This window comes from Poecilia latipinna, unplaced genomic scaffold (assembly GCF_001443285.1).
Source record: "Poecilia latipinna isolate Pla-1442-1.1 unplaced genomic scaffold, P_latipinna-1.0 Scaffold13, whole genome shotgun sequence".
Classification (NCBI taxonomy): Eukaryota; Metazoa; Chordata; class Actinopteri; order Cyprinodontiformes; family Poeciliidae; genus Poecilia; species Poecilia latipinna.
In genome coordinates this window covers 395567-414951 of record NW_015112629.1, presented here as the reverse complement: position 1 = coordinate 414951, position 19385 = coordinate 395567, and the positions used below count along the sequence as shown (strand labels likewise).

At 37.5% G+C, this 19385-nt stretch overlaps 1 protein-coding gene across 2 annotated transcripts in view; it reads left to right on the top strand.

Annotated features, from left to right (window-relative positions):
* The window catches only part of trabd2a (TraB domain containing 2A), a 60797-nt gene extending 41913 nt beyond the window's left edge, over nucleotides 1-18884 (top strand). The window contains exons 5-7 of one of the 2 annotated variants that reach the window (XM_015031088.1): nucleotides 13431-13521; nucleotides 15811-16066; nucleotides 17588-18884. In XM_015031088.1, coding sequence (XP_014886574.1) covers nucleotides 13431-13521; nucleotides 15811-16066; nucleotides 17588-17812 — 572 coding nt within the window. In that variant the 3' untranslated portion in view covers nucleotides 17813-18884. Of the gene's footprint in view, nucleotides 1-13430; nucleotides 13522-15810; nucleotides 16084-17587 lie in introns of both variants that reach the window. The other variant, XM_015031078.1, reaches the window with a different exon arrangement.
* Nucleotides 18885-19385: the final 501 nt, after the last annotated feature.

The following is a 19385-nucleotide window of genomic DNA, read 5'->3' as shown; positions in this document are numbered from 1 at the left end:
AGTAACGAAGTACTTGTACTTCGTTACTTCCCACCACTGCTTATATGTGTATGTTTACTGGTTTTGTAGTCTGGTGCGGCTTATAGTTCAGAAAATACAGACTATAACCCAGAGAGGGTTATTTGGTTATTATTTATTCATTAATAGTGTTATTATTTATTTCCTGACTTTATTTCTGTGAAGAACCCAGAGAGAGTTACTTGATTGTCCTTTCTGGAAAACAATACATTTTTACGTTTATGCACTCCTACAATCGTCACACTTTTTCTGTTACAAACTGACTCCGGCCCCCCACCAGAGAAGGGAAAAGTTATGTGGCCCTCACAGGAAAAAGTTTGGGGACCCCTGCTCTAGACAAATATCTTTACTCATTCTTTCATGCAAAATATGATAAGTAAACACGAACTAGTTCATATTGGATCTCGGTTTTAAGGTGAACTACTAACATGAATTATTTAATTTCCTCCCAGGGGAATTTGAATTATGATGTAGTTCTTGTCAATGGTCCACAGATGCAATACTGGACAAGGACAAAACACAGAAAACTGATCCAATTCTCTGTATCATCTTAGAACCGTTATTACTAACCTGTACTGTGATTCAATCCATTGTGTTATAATCACATTCTCTTCTATACCCTGTGACTGTGGAGTAGAGAATGAGTGTGTTTACATATCGGTGAAGTTGATTTTTTAATTATTTTTTTTTCATCCACTTTAAAAGTGTGAAGGCATTCATGTTTTGACTGAATATGCTTAGCACACCATGCTTCTCCTAAAAACTCTGATCCAAAACCACAAATTTAAATGTTTGCGGCAGCGTAATTGCCAGTGTGGCTGACATGCTGTAACAGTTACTATGCACTGAAATGTTTGACTCGTTTCACAGACAATTAGGGTTTGCCTTTGGATCTATCACTATTTAGCTTGGTTGGAGCTCTCTAAAGTGAATACCTCTTGGTTGGTGAGCTGTTTAGTGCTTCGGGTAGACTGTAGCAGATGGATGTCTTGGACTTTGACCTGGCTCTAGGCAGAAGATGACATGAAATTTCCCAGAGCTCTCTGACTTCTGGCGTGTAACTCTGCACTGGAGAGTGGGAAAATACTTACCTAAAATGTGAAACGTCAAACCACATGGGCATGAGCATAATCAAAATAAAAGCTATGGTACAAGTGAAAAAAATAAAACTGGATGGGGTTTGGAACTAGTGTTTAGACCTAAAAAATAATTCTTGCCAGAAGAAAAAAAAAAAAGAAAAAGAAATCAAATCATGTGTTTTGTAACAGTAGAATGCTTCAGAGGAATTTGTTTGGAAAAGCACCATAAAGTGAAACATGGAAATTAAAAGTGTTTTCCCTAGCCATGTACATTTTTCTAATACTATGTTGGATAACTACATTAAAAAGCAAGTACTGTGTGTTTTTATTTATTTTTAAGACATGTTTAAATTCCCCTTTTTGTCTTTGGTAATTAAATAAGTAATACATCCCACTCTAAATTATTCTTTTGGCGTAAAAACATTCAGTCACACTGAAAATGTGCCACTGTTCTCTCTGGAGAAGTGAGGCTTTTTTTGATGACTAGAATACTTTTCTTTTCTAAACATTGTTAATTATTGGAGTATATATGGGAAGGTTTCAGTGAGTAGCTATTTTCTTGCGAGTATTTAATAACAAGACAAAATATGAAGAAAGTTATGAAGATACTTTATTTTGTTTGTGTTGAGATAAACACATGAGAATGATTTTTCACTTGCTTTATTTCCACCAGTACAACAGCTATATGTTTCTCTTAATCTATGCAATATGAGTGGATCATCAATCTTAGGATAAGAAAAACAGAGTCCAGAGTTAAATATGTATACAGAGCAATGCAAAAACCAACACCGGCATAGAAACTTCTGGAAACAACTTTTTAGAACCCCTTAAAGTCACTTTTTATTCGTTTTTATTTAAATCGGCTTGAAATAAATGTACATCTGCAGATTTCAGTTACTTTAAATCGTAAAATATTCAGTCACAAATTGAATTATTTTAAATTATTTAAGTCTTTCTGTTGCTCTGGTCATTAGTCTGTAGGATTTCCAAGACTTTGAGGATATCATGCAGCATTTTGAATATTCATGAACAGTTGGTCCAGAGTCAGTTTCTTAGACCAGTCAACATACATATTTAAAATAAACAAAACTATAATGCATTAGCTTCTGTCTTCATTGAATGCGAGACAAGTCATAATTTAATAGACATTCTTAATTAAATTTCCAAGCGTAATTTCCAGTCTGAATTTGCTTCGTTCCTGGGCCCAATCCCTCCTGTTTGTAGCTGCTGTGCTCCGTCTCTCGCCTGTTTTTTTTTTTTTCGTTCCCAGATGGTGTGAAACTCAAAAAAGTGCTGTTTTTCTGCAGCACCTCACCCTCATAAACAGCCAGTTTACAACTGTTTGGGGTAGTCGCTGACATGAGTACACACATGTCATCCAGCTCCATTAAAATGCAGACCAGACCCACCACACACACATACACACTGGGTGGGGAAACAGCGACAGGCAGGGACTGAAGCGTCTGCCAAAGCTGGATTGCCTCCCAGATTTAAGTTTGAATGACACCTTTATGTTGGAATGTTTTATTTCAAAAGACTTATTTAACTTTTATTACTGTAGCAATTTTGTTGTTACTCTACTTTTTTTTTTATCTGTTTTTGTGCCGCCTAATGGCAAATCGTAAATTCAGTTGGCTATTCAAGAATTGAATTCATATCTTGCAAAACAGAGCAATCAATCAAGTTTTGCCACATTCAAACCATTCTGATAGAATCCTCTCCATAATAGTGTCTTGCAAAATTATCCATACCTGTTATACTTTTAAAAAAAAACAACATTTTATCCTGTTACAACCACAAACTTTAAGATGTTTTATTGGAATTTTTGTTGTAGGCCAATATAGAGCTCCGCATGCACATCTGTAAGTTGGAAAACTATTTAAAAATAAATGTCTGCATAAGTATCATTAAACCCCTTTTAATTTGACACACCAAATAAAAGTCAGTACAACAACCAACTGCCCTAAAACGTCAGCTGTTAGCTGCCAGAGTGCAGCAGTGTGAAATTTAATGTCACTGTTGTGTGAAGGCCTCTGAGGTTGGTTAGACAACATTAGTGAACAAACAGCATCTTGAAGACCAAGTAACAAACTAGACAGATCAGGGAGATAAAGTTGTGCGAAGGTTTAAGGCATCCAGAGTTCATTTATCAAACAACATCCTGAGCTTTGAAGATTTCTTAGTCACTGTTCAGTCAATCATCAGTAATTTGAAAGACGTTAACAAAACTGCAAACGTACTATGACGTGGCCATTCACGTTAACCGTACGTCCGGGCAAGGAAAGTGTTAATCCCAGGACCCCCCACCGCCCCTCAAGAACTCTGGAGGAGCTGCAGAAATCCACAACTCAAGTGAAAGAATCTACAGTCAAAGCAAAAGTGCAATAGTCTAGATGAAAGACCTTGTCCAATCTGTTTCCAGACCTAAACCCCATTAATTTTGAGATTTGAAAAATGTGTTTTCAAGAAACTCTTTGAATGAACTTGATATCTGTCCTGCACTGGAATCAGCAAATGTCTCAGTCCCTACATGTGTAAAGTTAGTGAAAACATAACCTACAAGACTTGCACTGTTTGGACAACTACTGACCCAAGGTGTCTGAATCCAAAAGCATGCCTCAGTTTCCAGTTTTCCATTTGTGGAAATGTCCTTCCACTTTACAATTATGATCATCCACTTTGTGTTGGTCTATCACATAAAATTACAACAAAGGATGTGCCACATAGCATAGTATTTATTACTACGTCTCTTGGTGAGCTGAACGCTCACCAACCAAGAAGTATTCACTTTAGAGAGCTCCAGCCAAATAAAGGACGGTCTTTTCAAAAATAGCACAAGAACAGTATACGTAATTCACTGCATCAAGCAAAGCAGAGATGTTTTTCTTCTGGAGTCTTTAATCTTCGTTTTAGTCATATTCACAATCCCAAATGCAGCTCAGATAAAGCTGAAAAGCATTTGACCAGACAGATAAGAAGTCAGGAGCATCTGTAATGTGTCATCAGCCTGCCCCTCCTCCCTTAAAGAGGGATAAAAGGAAGATAAACCTGTCAGCCACTTTGGATAACTAACTGCCTGTAAAGCTGCTGAGTGAAAAGCTCCTAAATATATACATTTCTCTGCTCTCATATGGTTTGAGGCCCCAGTGCCTGTTCTCAAAAGACATATTTCATACAGCCCACACTTCTTCTCTCAGTTGTCACAACATCTTGCTGTGATTTATTGAAAGAGTTGAACTCCTCACCCCTGACCCTATTCAAACCCAGCAGTATTTCCTCATCCACCTGGAACATGCTCTTTATGTGCCTGCCCAGAGGCCAAACTTTCATTTGGACCAGAAATACCAAACTACTATATGAAAGGGAAAAGGACAAGGAAAATTATATATTAAGCAGGAGAGCAGCCGTCCATCTATTGATGGTTTGAAATGGGACTTGTTATGAAGAGGTTGTCCTCTTTCATTTTGAGGATGAAACATAAAGCGGACTGATGTTCTGCCCAGAGGGGAAGGAAATATGAAGAAACATATTAACCCTTAGTCCTCTGATACTTAAGTATTTGTGCTTTTATGGAGGTTCGTTCACATATCAAACTTTATTGTTTCATAAAGTATTATGTTTATTTTTATGAGTTGCATTCATTTTGTTTTTCAAATTTTTAAAATCAAATCATTAAGTCAAATTCAGTCCAAGGCATAATGTGATGCAATAAAGTTCAACCGATCATTTCTTGTCTTTTTGTGAAAACAGGAGGGACTCCTGGCTGAGTTGTGGACTTTGGAGAAGTCCCTCTTCATTAACATGTTTGTGATGTCAATGGAGAGGAACAACTCGTTTTCAACAGGAAGAAACCTATTTGGCAATCAGGCTGTATGAGCTGCAACCTGCCACGGCCAGCTGAAGATTGGGAGAATAGAAAATACACAGACAAAATAGAAGAGGACTGAGACAGGGCTACCTTCTATCAGAACTAAAAGAATTAGTCCACAAACGAAATGGCAGAAATTGCTTTTTTTTTTTTTTTGATGGTTTTGTTCAGAAAAGACACAACTAAACTCTGAAACATCGAGTCAGGAGTTATGTTGTTTTTTTTTTTTTTTTAACAGAAACAAACCCAATGTCAGCTGTAGCTACAATAATGACTTCATGTAAGAGTACATAGCAATAACTCTATGAATGAATCTTTCCAGGAAAGAGGCATCCAAACTCAAAAAATAGGACAAGTGTACCTTCTGCTGTATGGAAAGACTATTGTTGCACTGTAACTGGTTATGTAAACCTCCTAAAACTCCACATATTACTCTCCCCACCCATGAACAATGAGTTTGATTTCATTGACTGCTTGGATACAACACAAAAACTATCTGGCTTTAACTCCATTTTCATTCCATCTCAGATTACTGCCGCGAGATTTTAAACTCATTTTCAGTTATATCGTGCCTGCATAGTGTAGGCAATTAGACGTTTTATTACTCTGGCAAACATCTGGACTCAGAAGTCAAACTTTGGGAGTCTACAGTCAAATCACTGAAATAACCCCTGAAGTTGGAAATCCGTAGTAATTGGTGTAAAGCAAAGTGATGGCTGCATAATGTCTCATTTGACTTCTGATGATTTGCTGCAGTGTTTTGCACTTGCTGGTAGGTAATGATTTGGTTCGGTGTGGCATCATGATGAAATCATGAACGTTTTTTTTTTTAGATGATTGCAACACGTCATTAAAGCAATGCAGCTTTCTCTTCCTTAAAGCTTTTTCAGATACTTAGGTCGTTTAGAAATGACCACTTTCCACCATGATATTAATATATTTGCACCAAGGAGTAAGTTGGATGGATTTGTTTAGTTGGCAAATAAAGAGAAGTGATGAGAAACGAAGTCGGGGTAACACATGGTTAGCTGACAAAGGTAGTTGTCTAGCAGCAAAATCTGCCTGGTGAATAAGAAAATCATTGACAGAACACTAAATAGGGGTAGATTGACCATCAAAAACAGAGCCTGTGGGAATTTACAAGACTCCTTTGTAAGGATCTGCTTTTACTTATGACCTAGACCTAAAACACAGATGATATCCAGGCCTTCTGGGACGACAACAAGATTGCTTGCAGATTAATCAAACTAAACAGGCACAAAATTGCTCTCTGAGCCACATGTTCTAGATGGAAGCGCCGCGTGGAATGCTTTTTAAAAGAAGTGAGAGGGCATCCGACTCCCGTTGCTATCCTTTTTTTCTGGACGGAGACAGTTGACAGGCTGAGGAGGAACTCGCAGCAGGACGTGAGGCCTGCAGAGATATGCGTGTCATTTTTTGCGGCTACAGTATTAAACTGCAGAAATGCATTCAAACACGTCATATATAAAGAAAGAAAACAAAACAAGAGTCGTCATCGTCAAGAAGTTTGCAACTGACAGCCTAATAATCCTAATCTAAATGACGCCAAAAATTGAGTTTGGTCAAAATTAGTGAAGCATTATTTATTTGCCTCAGAATAACCCTCATTTGTATCCCTGCCCTGTCTGTGTTGTGTTTGCTACCCAGACCCATTTGACAAATTGATATCTTGGCTCGTGACCCCTTTAAACATTGCTGTGCCGGCTTGTTGGGCTACGTTGTGTCTGTGTTGCGTCGCCAGCTCAAACAAATATTCAAGCTGTTTTATTTGGGTTTAAAGATGTGAGATTAGCCAGCAGACACAAGCAAAGATAAGAAACAGCATTTGAAAAGCCAAAAATAATGACGTGCACCAGAAATGTGTTGTTCTACATTTCTGCCGGCGTTAATCATCCTAGAACCAACCACCATCACTTCTGCTCATGTGTATAGATGGTTAATCGCCTATTGACAGGGTAATCCTGATGTTATAACTGTACTTACTGAAGGTATAAGGACATGGCCTTTGTTTGTAGAGCATAACTTGCTCAGTATTACGCCTACTATATAGCAAAACAAGAGTCAAGATTTATTTTTCTTTGGCATGAGCACATGGGATATTGTGAACTTAATCAAACTTTGGTGCAAGTTACAAACCTTGTTGCCAATGGAATCCATGCCTACAGGCATAATTCATCCGTGCCAGTTTATTTTTGTATTTTAAATCATTCTGAATGTGAATTTGATCTACATGAAGAATGAATATCATCTGATTGAGCTTGTTCTCCATTAGTGCTTTTACTTGTGTGTTTTGAAGCACTCAGCGAAGACATGCAAGGCAATCCATCACATCAAACTGTGCATTGCTGTGGAAAGTTTTTTTTTTTTGCCTCTCTAGGTATTTCCTCTGTTTAATTTTCTCAACAAAGATAGGTATATGATTTTACCCCAGTAAATACTCTTCTTTTTAAAACTGTAAAGATCCATTTCAGTACATCAGCTCGGCTCACGTGCAGCAGTCATGTCTCAGCTGCTGTGTGCGCAGTCACAGTGATTTGCTTTTAACAAAGGGGGAGAAAAAAAATGAAGACCGCACTGCCTACTTTAGGCTGGCAGATGTAATCCCTAACACGGCTCCAAAGTGCTGTGAGCCACCGCAAATTTTCCGTGTGAACTTATTTAAAAACAAAGCTCGTACCACAGACCTCTCATGCTCCTTGTTTCTCATTTTTTCCAAACAATAATTTTAAAGCACTTTCTTCAGCACACTTTCTCACTTTCTCTGCCATCTCATCAAAATGACAAACAGCTGAGTGGCTCAGCGTAAAGTTTGTTAGCTTGGGAAGTAACTCGTCAATCATTTTGGTGTGATTTTAAGGAATATTTTGGCAATGCTTGATGATTAAAGTTTAGAAACTTTAAATTATCTGCCTTTGCCCGTAATGCATTGTGTTAAAGAGTATAGTTTAGCTTGATTCTGTTTTACAAGGAAAAAAAAAATGGTAATATACGCTCCCTGAATCCATAATATATTTCAAAAAGATAGATTTTAAAAATACATTGGTCTGGAAGTTTTGTTTACATTCTCAGCTTTATATAAATTGCAAACAAAAAAAAGGGTAAGATGGAAGACTTTATAGTCTTTCATCTTACCCTTACACAAAAATGTAAGGGTACACAAAAATGTATTTTAACAATGAGTTGTTGATGTACTCCTTATTTTTGGGATTTATAATTCATGTAGCAAAGAAATCTGTTTGTTAAAATTATTGTAAGAACTACAAGTTAACAATACAACCTTATTTAAGCTGGATGGCACACGGAAAACATGCTAAATAATCTTAACTGTTCATTTTTAAAGCCGAAGACAAGATGCTTTTATCCTGCGCTATCAACGTTTGTCATCTGAGAACTTAGCGTTCCTTTGCTTGTTTTGGTTTTCCCGATTGTCTCCACTTCTGTTTTTTTCCTGTCTCGAGTTTAGAAATCTGTGCTCGTCTTATCCCGTCTGTGTTTATGGGTTTATCTTTATTCTGTCTGCTGCTCTTTTCACCCTCTTGCCTGCCTTCCTGGTGCTTCTCAGATTTTCCATCTGCTTTCTGTTCAGCAAATGGAGATCGGTATCGATATTACAAAAAAAAAAAAAAACAATACCCTACTGAGTGTGGCTGGTTTCTGAGTCTCGGTCTGCTTCAGAGAAATATACTGAAAGATAGTTTTGGTGTTGGTTGAAATATTATCATTCTTCAGAATAAAGAATCCTTATTTTGGGGAACTGAGGCATAGGTTTTGTGTGCTTCTCATAATCAGCACAGCTTATCTTTTAAACTCTCACAGTCATGTCAAAGCCATATTTTATCGGGACCTGCTCTTATCATTGGCATCTTACTTTCAAAACTATGTCCTGTTTATGTTGGTGTTTCAAAAACAGTTTTTACTGAAGCTGGTTGGGTTAAACCTCTGCATCCTTACACATATATTAAGTGAATTTAGAATGCTGAGGACTCTGAAATAAAGACCAAAATGACAACAAGTCATCATAAATGGGTTCAAGGCAAATCCTTTTTACTTTCTACAAGACTTGTTCATATTCTGTGTAGTTGTAAAGGTTGTTGGAGCCTGTAATAGCAAACATGTGCTACCCTTTTCTTGCAGTCTGTAGACCACAAGTTGACATTTTTACACAAATGGAGGACAAATGCAAGATGAAACGACTCTACGTACTCTTGAGCAGTGATTGAATTGTGGCTTTTGCGTCTTATTATGAAGAACTTGCTTGTTGGCTCCTTTTCAATCTGTCTTGATCATTGGTTATGCGAAACATTAGGCTACACATACGTTTGTGTGTGTGTGTGTGTGTGTGAGAGTTTTGGTCTAGTCTGAATTAGCTCATAAACTATTTCATGTGGTATCGCATTGTTTTGAAAATACATTTGTATTGAGGTTGAATCCAGGTGCAACGCTGTGTCTTGTGAGTTCAATCAAACGAGATTATTCTCAGAAATCGAAAACCTGCATGTTTTCCTCTGTTTACTGCAAGTCATTAAGCAGCTTTTAAATGTCTGGCACAACAACTATTGTAAAAAAAAAACAAAAAAAAAACAATAAACTCTTCGAGACACTGCTTACAAGTTTCCCTCCTCCTTCTCCTCTTCATGCAGGGCTTCTCGTTTACATTCATCACATACATACCTTTATTTGCAAGGGATGGCCATGGCATTGTTTTTATTAGCGGCATTATTGTAGATAGTTTGTCACAGTTGCTTGTGTAGAAATACCAAGAGCATAACGTTTGATACGTTTGTAATAAATAGCTCTCTTGACATGTGGTCAGTCTTACCATTCTGATGACCAAGCCACATCTGTGTGTTTAGTGTCGCTCTACATGGATAAGCTCCAAATACAAACTATTTGTAAGATATATAAAGTGGAGTTGTACTTAAATATATCACCCTTATGGGTAGGCCCCCTCACTATCCCACAAGTCTTTAATCTTTCACACAGTTTCTTGCGGGTTTGTGTTCTTTTCAAACAAGCTCCAAAATGATTATTGATGATGGTTATGTTTATTGTTTGAAGGAATTCTGTGCCCATCAAGTACAAATAACGTTATAAGTAAATCATGGATAATTGACAAAAAAAGAAAAAAAAAGAGTCATATTATCAAAGCCTGTATTTCTAGACAGAGCTGGCCTTGTTTGATAAACACAAGGAAAGCTGTGTTGTTTTTGTGCCAGTGAATAACCAGTAATTTTCCTCATATTTGTCTTTGTCACGACTGTCACGTTTATGGATGGTTGACGCTCTCTGACAGTTGAACACCCTGAGGTTTTACTTGGCTGTTACAAACCAGTGTTGGGGTTTTCCAGAGAAAGGAAAAAAAAAAGCTTCATTACATCATTTCTGAAACATTGGATCACAAATGTCTCGGCCCTTTTTAAAAAAAAAAAAAAAAAAATTAGCTTTGACAATAGTTTACATAGGCTTAATTTCTCTTTTCATGCTCCACAGCGTGGTGACACCTTATGGTTATCTACCTCAATAAAAGGTTTCTTTTTGTGCACAGAGGCGATGACTGCAGGCTGCTGAAGTCTACTGACTAGCAGAACATAATGTGTACATAAACAGCAAGAAAAGTCTGTATGGGGCGGAAAGGCCTCAGTACTGACTATAGCGTTTGTTTATCCAGCGCGCTGTAATGTTATGAGAACTGCTGCTTTGGCCTTGGTTTCAAGCTGTAGTGTAAATATTGAAGACTATGGAAAAGGAAGACTATTTAAGGCTTTCCATATGTTCTAATAATCCGAGCCTCTGATTGCAGCAATTCCACATCTTCCTGACAAGAAGAGCCTCAGTGGCTCTCGTCTGGCACAGCTCTAAGTACAGGTGTGAGGAGGAGTAAAACATAGTTTGCTGAATTTAAAGGCAGACCAGGTGTGTTTGACTTTACTCTTGAGCCTGTACCATCCACAGTGCAATCTCAGTTAATTGGAAGTGAGATTGTTTCTAGGCATATAAGTTTTTTTTTTTTTTTTTTTTAATATGTTCTCCAACATCATCATTTTTGCTTAATGTCCTTTAAGTCTTAATGGCGTTCCTCTTTTTAGGTTTTGAGTTGAAACAATTATCTTGGCGGAGCATGTAATACCACGCTGTCTAAAAATAAATCATAATATTGGACCTTTAATATCTTCAGCTTTTGTTAGTCCTGATAATATATTTCTTTCTTGCGCTGCTAAATTGCCTTGCTTATTCATGACTAATCCACACTTATAGATCTTTTCTAAAAAACAACAGTTGCCTCTAAAATATATTTAACTTAATCATTGATTGTCTTTCAATATTAGAGGCAATGAGTTCAAAGGTTTTCTCAAACCGTAGTGTTTTGGTGTAAAACTATTTATAGCTTTTTCCTTTTTTTTTGGCCTGCTTTCAAAGCTGTCGCGTTTGAGGAAATTGGACCAAACATTATTAAAATGACCTAATCTGTGCCTCTCTTACTAAGTGGTCCATTTCATGTTTCTACATGTAAGAGAGTCCACGGTGAATGAAGGCTTTCAGGTCTCTCTCGTATCTTTATCTCAGCCATCTCCCTTCTCTTGGTGCAACATAAAAGGCGTACAGTGGACATATTGTGCGTTGGTGCAAATATCCCTGGCCAATTTCATCAATTTAAGATGTATGAAATAAGCCTAAGTAAATAATCAGTGGAAATACATGTCAGATGTTGCTCCAGATTACTCCAGATGTGGACGCCCAAAACTGTGCGGGGCTGTAAATTGCAGGGCTGCAGGTCTGTTTCCAGTGAGAGGCTGTAAATAAATATCAAGTGCAAGTTATGCCGTGAGCCCAAAGCAGGGCCAGAGAAACACATTTTTTAGCTTAAGGTGGAAAATTCCTGTAACTAATGCATTAAACTTCATATAAAAAAATAGCTTTGCGATTTCACATTAGATAATATTCAATGTTGCAATTTTTCTTTTTTTTTTCTTTTTTATCTGCTGTCTGTTTGATGCCGTGAATTAATGAGTCTAAAAATGGCTCTGTAATGAAGCCATATGTTGAAACCAGCAGGGCACAATTTCATTTAGCCACAAATTAGGAGCAAGGCACTGAAAACATTACATAACCTCTGTGAGAAAGTCATCTTGCATTAAAATAAATGCAGATCACCTGTTTGAGAAAGTATTGTTACATTCTAAATTTAGTATATGCAATGAATCAGACTCATACTTGGACTTTTAACAATTCACCAGTTTCTGTGAATCTAAAAAAATACTTGAAGACTACAGCTATATAACTCTTTCTGTAACATCTTTTAGTTTTAAATTACCATCTAGTGTCTTTTGCTTGCTTTTGTGATGTCTTGGGCACATAAAACCCTCCCACTATTTTGAAATTATACTTTACATTCATCTATTCTCCTCTAAAGAAAAAAAAATGTGTTTTTTGTACAAATATAAAAAAAAACACTTATTTTTGCCGTTGTACCTAATTTATATCTGTATATACAGTAGATGTAGGCATGTTGTTGTGTGTATATTAACGAGTCTGAAGTTTTGAAGTCCACAGACCTTTCCTTTCCTTTATATATATATATATATATATATATATATATATATATATATATATATATATATTTATATATATATATATATATATACACACACATTTTAAACACTAATTCCAACTGTTGCGTATTTAAACATTACATATTCATTCATATGCAAAAGCATTTTTCCCCAAGTCATGGTGGCAGCAACATGGCAGCCATAGTGCATCCAGGCTGGCCTGTTTCTGTCGGTGGCTCTGGCCCAGATTAAAGTGCTGGGGTTCATTGTTTACACAGCTCCGCGGTGCCACGGCTGAGCAGGCCTAAACAATAGGCCACTGCTCCCTTTTGTCAGAATGAGAGGAAGAATGGAGACCTCTTGACATGGCAACCTGAAGCCTCAATGGCCCCACTTCACCTAGCTGAGAGGGTCACAGCGAGAAAGAGAGGACAGGCAAGTAGAGGGGATGGAAAAGATTAGTATGGTCGTGAATGGAGAGATCAGAGTGGTTGGCGAAGGAAAGAAGAATCGTCGGAGGGGGATGGATGGAGAACGTTCAGAGACGGAGTCGAGATGAGGACTTTAGCCCACTGAAGCTTCTTGTTTTATCATTTTCAAAGTAACAGAGACATTGACATTAAAAATCATGCCCTTTATATTGAACTTATTGTGTATACATTTGATATTATTACTGTTGCATGACTGTAACCTCTCCTCCACCTCAGTCCTTCCTGTCTCCTTCCATGTTACATTCTTGCAGTCTTGAGTCTTCCAGACCTAATTGCTTTATTCCTGCTCTCCTCTAGTGTATTCTGGAGCCATTCATATCAAACGTCCTGCTTCTGTTAGCTTCGATGCATCACCATTGGCTTCGGAAAAGGGGGAGTCACGCGTTTCATTTCTTGATTGCAGGTCACTTTCTTGGCAACAACACAGTTATCGATGTGCTTCGCCGCCAGGGATATGAGGTGGAACACACACCTGCTGGACAGCCCATAAGGAGGTAATGGCAGCAAGCTAAGCACAACCACACATTGCAAAGTGTCTCACAGAGATTTTATAGGATAGACCGACAGAAAGTTTTAAGTTGCATTCAGGTCAGTACTTGGACTGGGCCATTGTGATGAATGAAAATGTTATGTAGCAAACTCTATATTGTATGTTTAGGGTAACTCTCTGATATTTCCAGTCTGTTGCATTCTCTAATAGGTCTATGCCTTCTATTTTGGCCCATTAATTTTCCCATCAACGTTTATGAGTTTGACTTATCCCGTTTTTTTAGTATAATTGTGCCAGGACATTGTTTCCTATATAAAAACAATAACTAAGGGCATCATAATAACTAATAACAGTTCCATAACTGAGTGATTGACTTTTTAAAGTCATAGTTGCCTCTGGTATCAAAGTAGACAAGATGAAAAATGAACTGAATATACAGATGACTAACTTGAATTGACTAGTAAAAAATGAATAATTTTGTGTTTTGTCTTTTGCATAAAATCATAAACTGTTGAATTGTTTGGAGAAAATAGTTAGTAGGCTCTTTTTTTTTTTTTGCCACGATTTGTTCAAGACTAGAATGCTGCATCCATTAAATGTAGCAATCAGACCTTTTCTCCCGAGCTGGTTATTGTTTTTATGTTTAATTTTAACTAAAAAAAGATGTGTCTGTTCAGTTGTCTGCAACTATACAACTAGATTTTGCTGCAATAGCTAATATATATATTGTGATGCACTTTCTTCACACCCCAAAGTCATCAGAGTGACACATGTGGGTGAAGGTCGTCCCTTAATCGGACTGCATGATATTGTAGATGCAATGTTTACATTTCACTGTTTCACCAGAAATAATTCTCATTGACAGCTCTCATTCCTTAAGGGATTTTGCATGCTTCTGTGTTTTGGATCGCGCAGCTGATAAGTCTGACAAATTCCCCAGCGGCCCACCAGTGAAGCATTGTTGAAAAGTTCGGCTCGTAGCTCCTCCTGCGAAGCATGTGGTGCAGCCAGTCGAGCGTGGAGCGCTGCGGGTGGCTATCTCACCTTCAATCTGCGTTCTTGTTCCTGTGTGTGTTCGAATGAATGAGTGAATCTACTTTCACACACAAGAGCCTGTGTTTGATATGGGATTATGAGCCTGAAATGAACCAGCATCCGACCCGCTTCGCTGGGTTAACGCAAAAAAAAACTTTACTGCCCCTGTTTTTCTCTATGTGTAATAATGCAGCTAAAATGAAACTGAGCGATTTATTATGTAGACTGAAATAAAAATAGCATTTGCATCACATCAGGTTCTGTAAAAGCTTGTAGGTGATAAGGATCGAGGAGAGTAGTTGAAGATAAATGCTTTCCGTGCTTCGCTTTTTAAAGGGGACTTTAAAACTTTTTTGTCTTTTGCTAAACGTTTCGCTCGTAACACATTAACTACTGCCTGCGGATGACACCCCTGGAGCACTTTAAGGCTAATTTACAGCGGGGACATCGTTTGTAATATGTGCAGAATGTGTTTCTGCTGAAGCAAATGGGTTCTTCTTGAGAAAGACAACATCTGGATGGCAGAACACACTGCTCTAAAGTATGTGTATATCATTCAGTGTTAAAGACGTGTCCACAGATGTGGTAGTTATCATTGCTTATGTTACAATGCTTCAGCAGGTCAAACATTTAGAAAGCAATGAGACATGTCCACAACTTGGCAGATGTTTAACCTGACAAAGATCCACGTGGAGCCGAAAAGCCGTCAGTAAATGTTATGAAGATCAAGTGTTGTAGGCTTCACTACACCCATGTACGCTGTACAAAATGCTTTTAATTTGTGTTTGCATACACGCGCGCACACATACGCACATGTATTTTCTATCAAACGTCATCTTGTTTACTGTATTGTCTCCTCACCCTTTTTCAATACTTCTGAAATTCATCTCTCCCCTCTTCAGTCTTACTTTTCTCCTTCATCTTCATTTTGTCATGGCTGACTAAAATCGGAGAAAAGAAAAACTTCCTCCCAGGATGGGTGTGTCAACGTTTCAAAAGGTCCACGTGTTCCCGGGGGGAAAAAAAAAAAAAAAAAAGAATATGTCCCTGATTTTTGTTTGCTAGTGTTTGCAGTCTTTATCTGCAAAGATGTGAAGTGTAATTCAATATTTGTGAACCTTTTCAAAGCTGATGGGTCACAAAGTGAGTCAAAGCAAACAGAGAGGAATCAAAGTGTATTAGGAGCTTCTTCATAAAAGGCTTAAAACACATTTCCCATTTCTGTTCTTCAACTTATTAATGTGTTTGTGCCGTTTAGGAGATCGTCGTCAAAACCCGCTTCCCCAGCACTGGAGGATCATCAGGATGACTTTACTCTTCTGGAACCCTTCCTCCATGATATCCCACACAAGGAGGGGGACCAGGGAGTTCTCCAGGAAGAGGACCCACTGCCCCACATGCTCCTTCCTGCAGACAGCCTGGATCTTCTAGAGAAAGCAGAGAAGAAGATGCTAAAGAAAAAGAGGCGAAACAAGCAAAAGAAACAACAAAATCGACATTTCAATGACCTCTGGGTACGCATAGAAGAAAGGTAAGGAGACAGAAAGCCCAAAGATAACATGACTACTTTATTTTGGACTTTTAATAACTGACTTAAAGTGTTTTTGTTTGTTTTTTAAAAGGGTGAGAAAATATACAGCATTTAGCTTGTGTGGTTTTTCGATTCAACGATCGCTTTGAATTCATTATAAAACAAGGTCAAACTTGTGCATGAAAGCTAGCGTCACAGTCCACAAAAAAGCAAGTTTTATGCGTCTGTCCATCCATCTTTTACTTTTAAAAACCTTTAAAGTTGTTTATTCATCTCCTCCTTAAAATAGAATAATCCAAAAACTTGTACTAACATGACATTTATGCACATGACAACTGTATATCAATTTCCGATCAAACCAGTATGGTATACAATTGTAATAGTTGGAAATAGTTGTTAAAGAAAACATTGCAAACGAATGAAGATAAACACGTTACTTTGATAAGCATGTGAGAAGACTGTGGGGAACTTCCTGACGTGATGCTGGGGGCTCAAACAGCCACCGTATCACCAAACAGTCAACATATCAAATCACCATCCTCTTCTTTTAGTTACAGAACACAAACATTAGATACACGCTTCTCTGGAGCAGGTATCAGTGTCTTACATGTAAAAATAGCAACTTGACAATTAAACCCGACTTGGTTCTCACCATCGCTCTAGGCAGGGACTAACCGCAGAACAAAACAAGCTCACCTTTTTGATAAAAAGTAGCTGTCTGCTGTGTGAAAAAAAAAAAAAAACGTATGTGTGTTTTGTCACAGCGAGATTTTGCTTTCATTTTAGTTGTCAAAAAAGGGTAGGACTCTGTTCTTCCATTTCCTATAGTCATTCATCAGGAAGAACCATTTGTTCAGTGTCTCCATTTCCAGTCATTTGTCATGGGGTCAACCAATACAGTCCACAAGAAATAGCACTTACGGGCCATTTAGAGTTTCCAGTTTCGTCTGACATACACAAAGCTGGACTGTGTGAATTACAGTAAATACGACAACCCAAAGAGAAAACAAATACATGTAGAGGATGAAAACGTCTTATAAAGTGCTCTTTACATTATGCCAGTGGAAATTATTTTTTCTCTCTTTATGCAAGGCTCTGAATTTTAAATGGGAAAAGGAACAGACTGTTTGCTTATGCTTGCTACAAAGTGCACTCCTTATGGATGTCTGTGTATTTTAATGTCTGAAAAGGAGAAACGGTCAGAGTATCCGATGCAGTCGTTGCATAGTTATGTGGTAAAGAACCTGGTTGCTTTAGTCTGCACAGACTTGCTTTCTATAGCTAGGTTTTGCTGGAAACCCTCTCCCAACATTTTTCAGAAGTGTGACATGATTTTCATTTCAAACATGCGAGATTAGGCTTTACAATTACTGTTTGTTGGTGTTTAAACCATAAAGCCAATTAGGACAAATCCATTTAACGAACGTTGGTAAGAAAATGAGCGGGAAAACTAGGATTGTTACGTTATATATTTATCTTGTTGTCTTGTTATTTCCTCCTGCAGCTCTGTGGTCCAGTCTCCGCCTCCTCCTTTGGTCCGTATCATCAATGGCTACATCACAGTGGAGCCGCCAAACAGAGTGTACAGCCAGCACAACTACCATCACTTACAGTCTTCATCACCCATCACCTCCTTTCCCTACGTTTTACTTATTTTGCTCTTTACACTTATAGCTTTGGTATTTCAGAGAGGGTCTGCGGTCCTCTAGAAGGACATCAATTATTTTAGTAATAAAAACATTGAAGAGTTTAAATTCAGTTCCAAATGAGGTCTAATCAGGACCTGAGGCCCACCAGAAAATATTTTACATGAAACTGTCAGGCTTGAGCATCCTGAGTTGGAACCGATGTCAATGGACTGATGTTCTGATAAAATAAATAAATAAATAAATATAATAAAACATTTTACATGTTTTCTTGGAACAATACAGTTTTTTATTTTTTATTTTTTTATTTTGAGATAACACTTTGCACAAAGAATGAAAGAAATGAAATCCGAAATATTTTCTCATGCCTCATTTACGTTTTTGCCAGATGTTAGCTACCCATTAGTCCCTTGAACGGGCATACCGTTCAGAGCATTCTTCAACATTAAAAATTCTTCATAGACACAACTTGAACCATTTGTATTTAGTGTGCCTGTATGAGTTAGCGTGTTTATGCTGTGTTTGCTTGTGAGAGTGAGTTTGTCAGCTCTTATATGCCTTGTGTTTGCAGCCAGAAGTGTTCTTCATAACTTAATTTATTCTTTCATTTACAATCTCTTTGATGTTGTCAAATGTATTGGTTGGGGAAAATTGTACATATTTTTTTATGCTACAGTTGTATTTTAGGGCTATAAAAAATGATGAGAAACATAGTTTTTATATGAATTGATGAATAAATGAGCAGCATATTTCTTAAAGGACATCAGGAACTAACCACCACAGCCCATGTCATGTTTCACACTGAAATGAAAGTTGTGATATGGACAGATGATTGTATTGTATCTAATCTATCAGTGTTATTTCTTGCTTTGTTTGTGTTTGTTGAAAGAACTCATTTTTGTTTATTAGGTTTAAATTATTTAACTACATTAGCTTTCCTGTAAAGCATACAGAACATTTTCAGACTTTTTATAAATATTTTTGTTACTACAGTATCCAAATGTGCTTTCTGTATTTTCAAGAAATGACAGTTATAATAAAGCCTGTCCACACATGTAGAGCATGTACAGTGTAGTATTTTAGGACAGTCACATGTCATCTATGGAATAAGATAATTGTAATAGTATCAACAATAAAATATTTATTTAGACGCACTCTTTTGTTTATTGTCATTTTTTGACTGTAATTAAAATTAAAGAAAGTCAGTACTGTTATTTTTTTATATGTAGAACAACATAAGTCAGAATTCTGTGATTAAAATATTTTGTTTTAAGGCTGCGTTCACACTGCAGCCTGAAGTGGCTCAATTCCGATTTTTTCCTTTTTGACGTAATGCGACCTGTATCCGATCTTTTCAATCTTTGTCGGATTCTTTCAACAAATCTCACTATTCTGCATCCTGATACGCACAAGCAGGAAGAAAAACAACCATGACGGACTACAATGAGGATTAAGTTGTTAATATGTTGCTTTGGCCGGACAACAACTTCAAACATGTAAGCTATGGTCCACCATTAGCCTCCGTGTTTACTTCCGCAAACACGCCGCACTTCTTCTTTTTATGGCGGTTGGCAGAACACTGAGAACTCTGACGCTATTGCGCCCTCTACTGCGCATGCGCGACATTTCAGGTCGTTTGCCTGTTCACACTGCAGA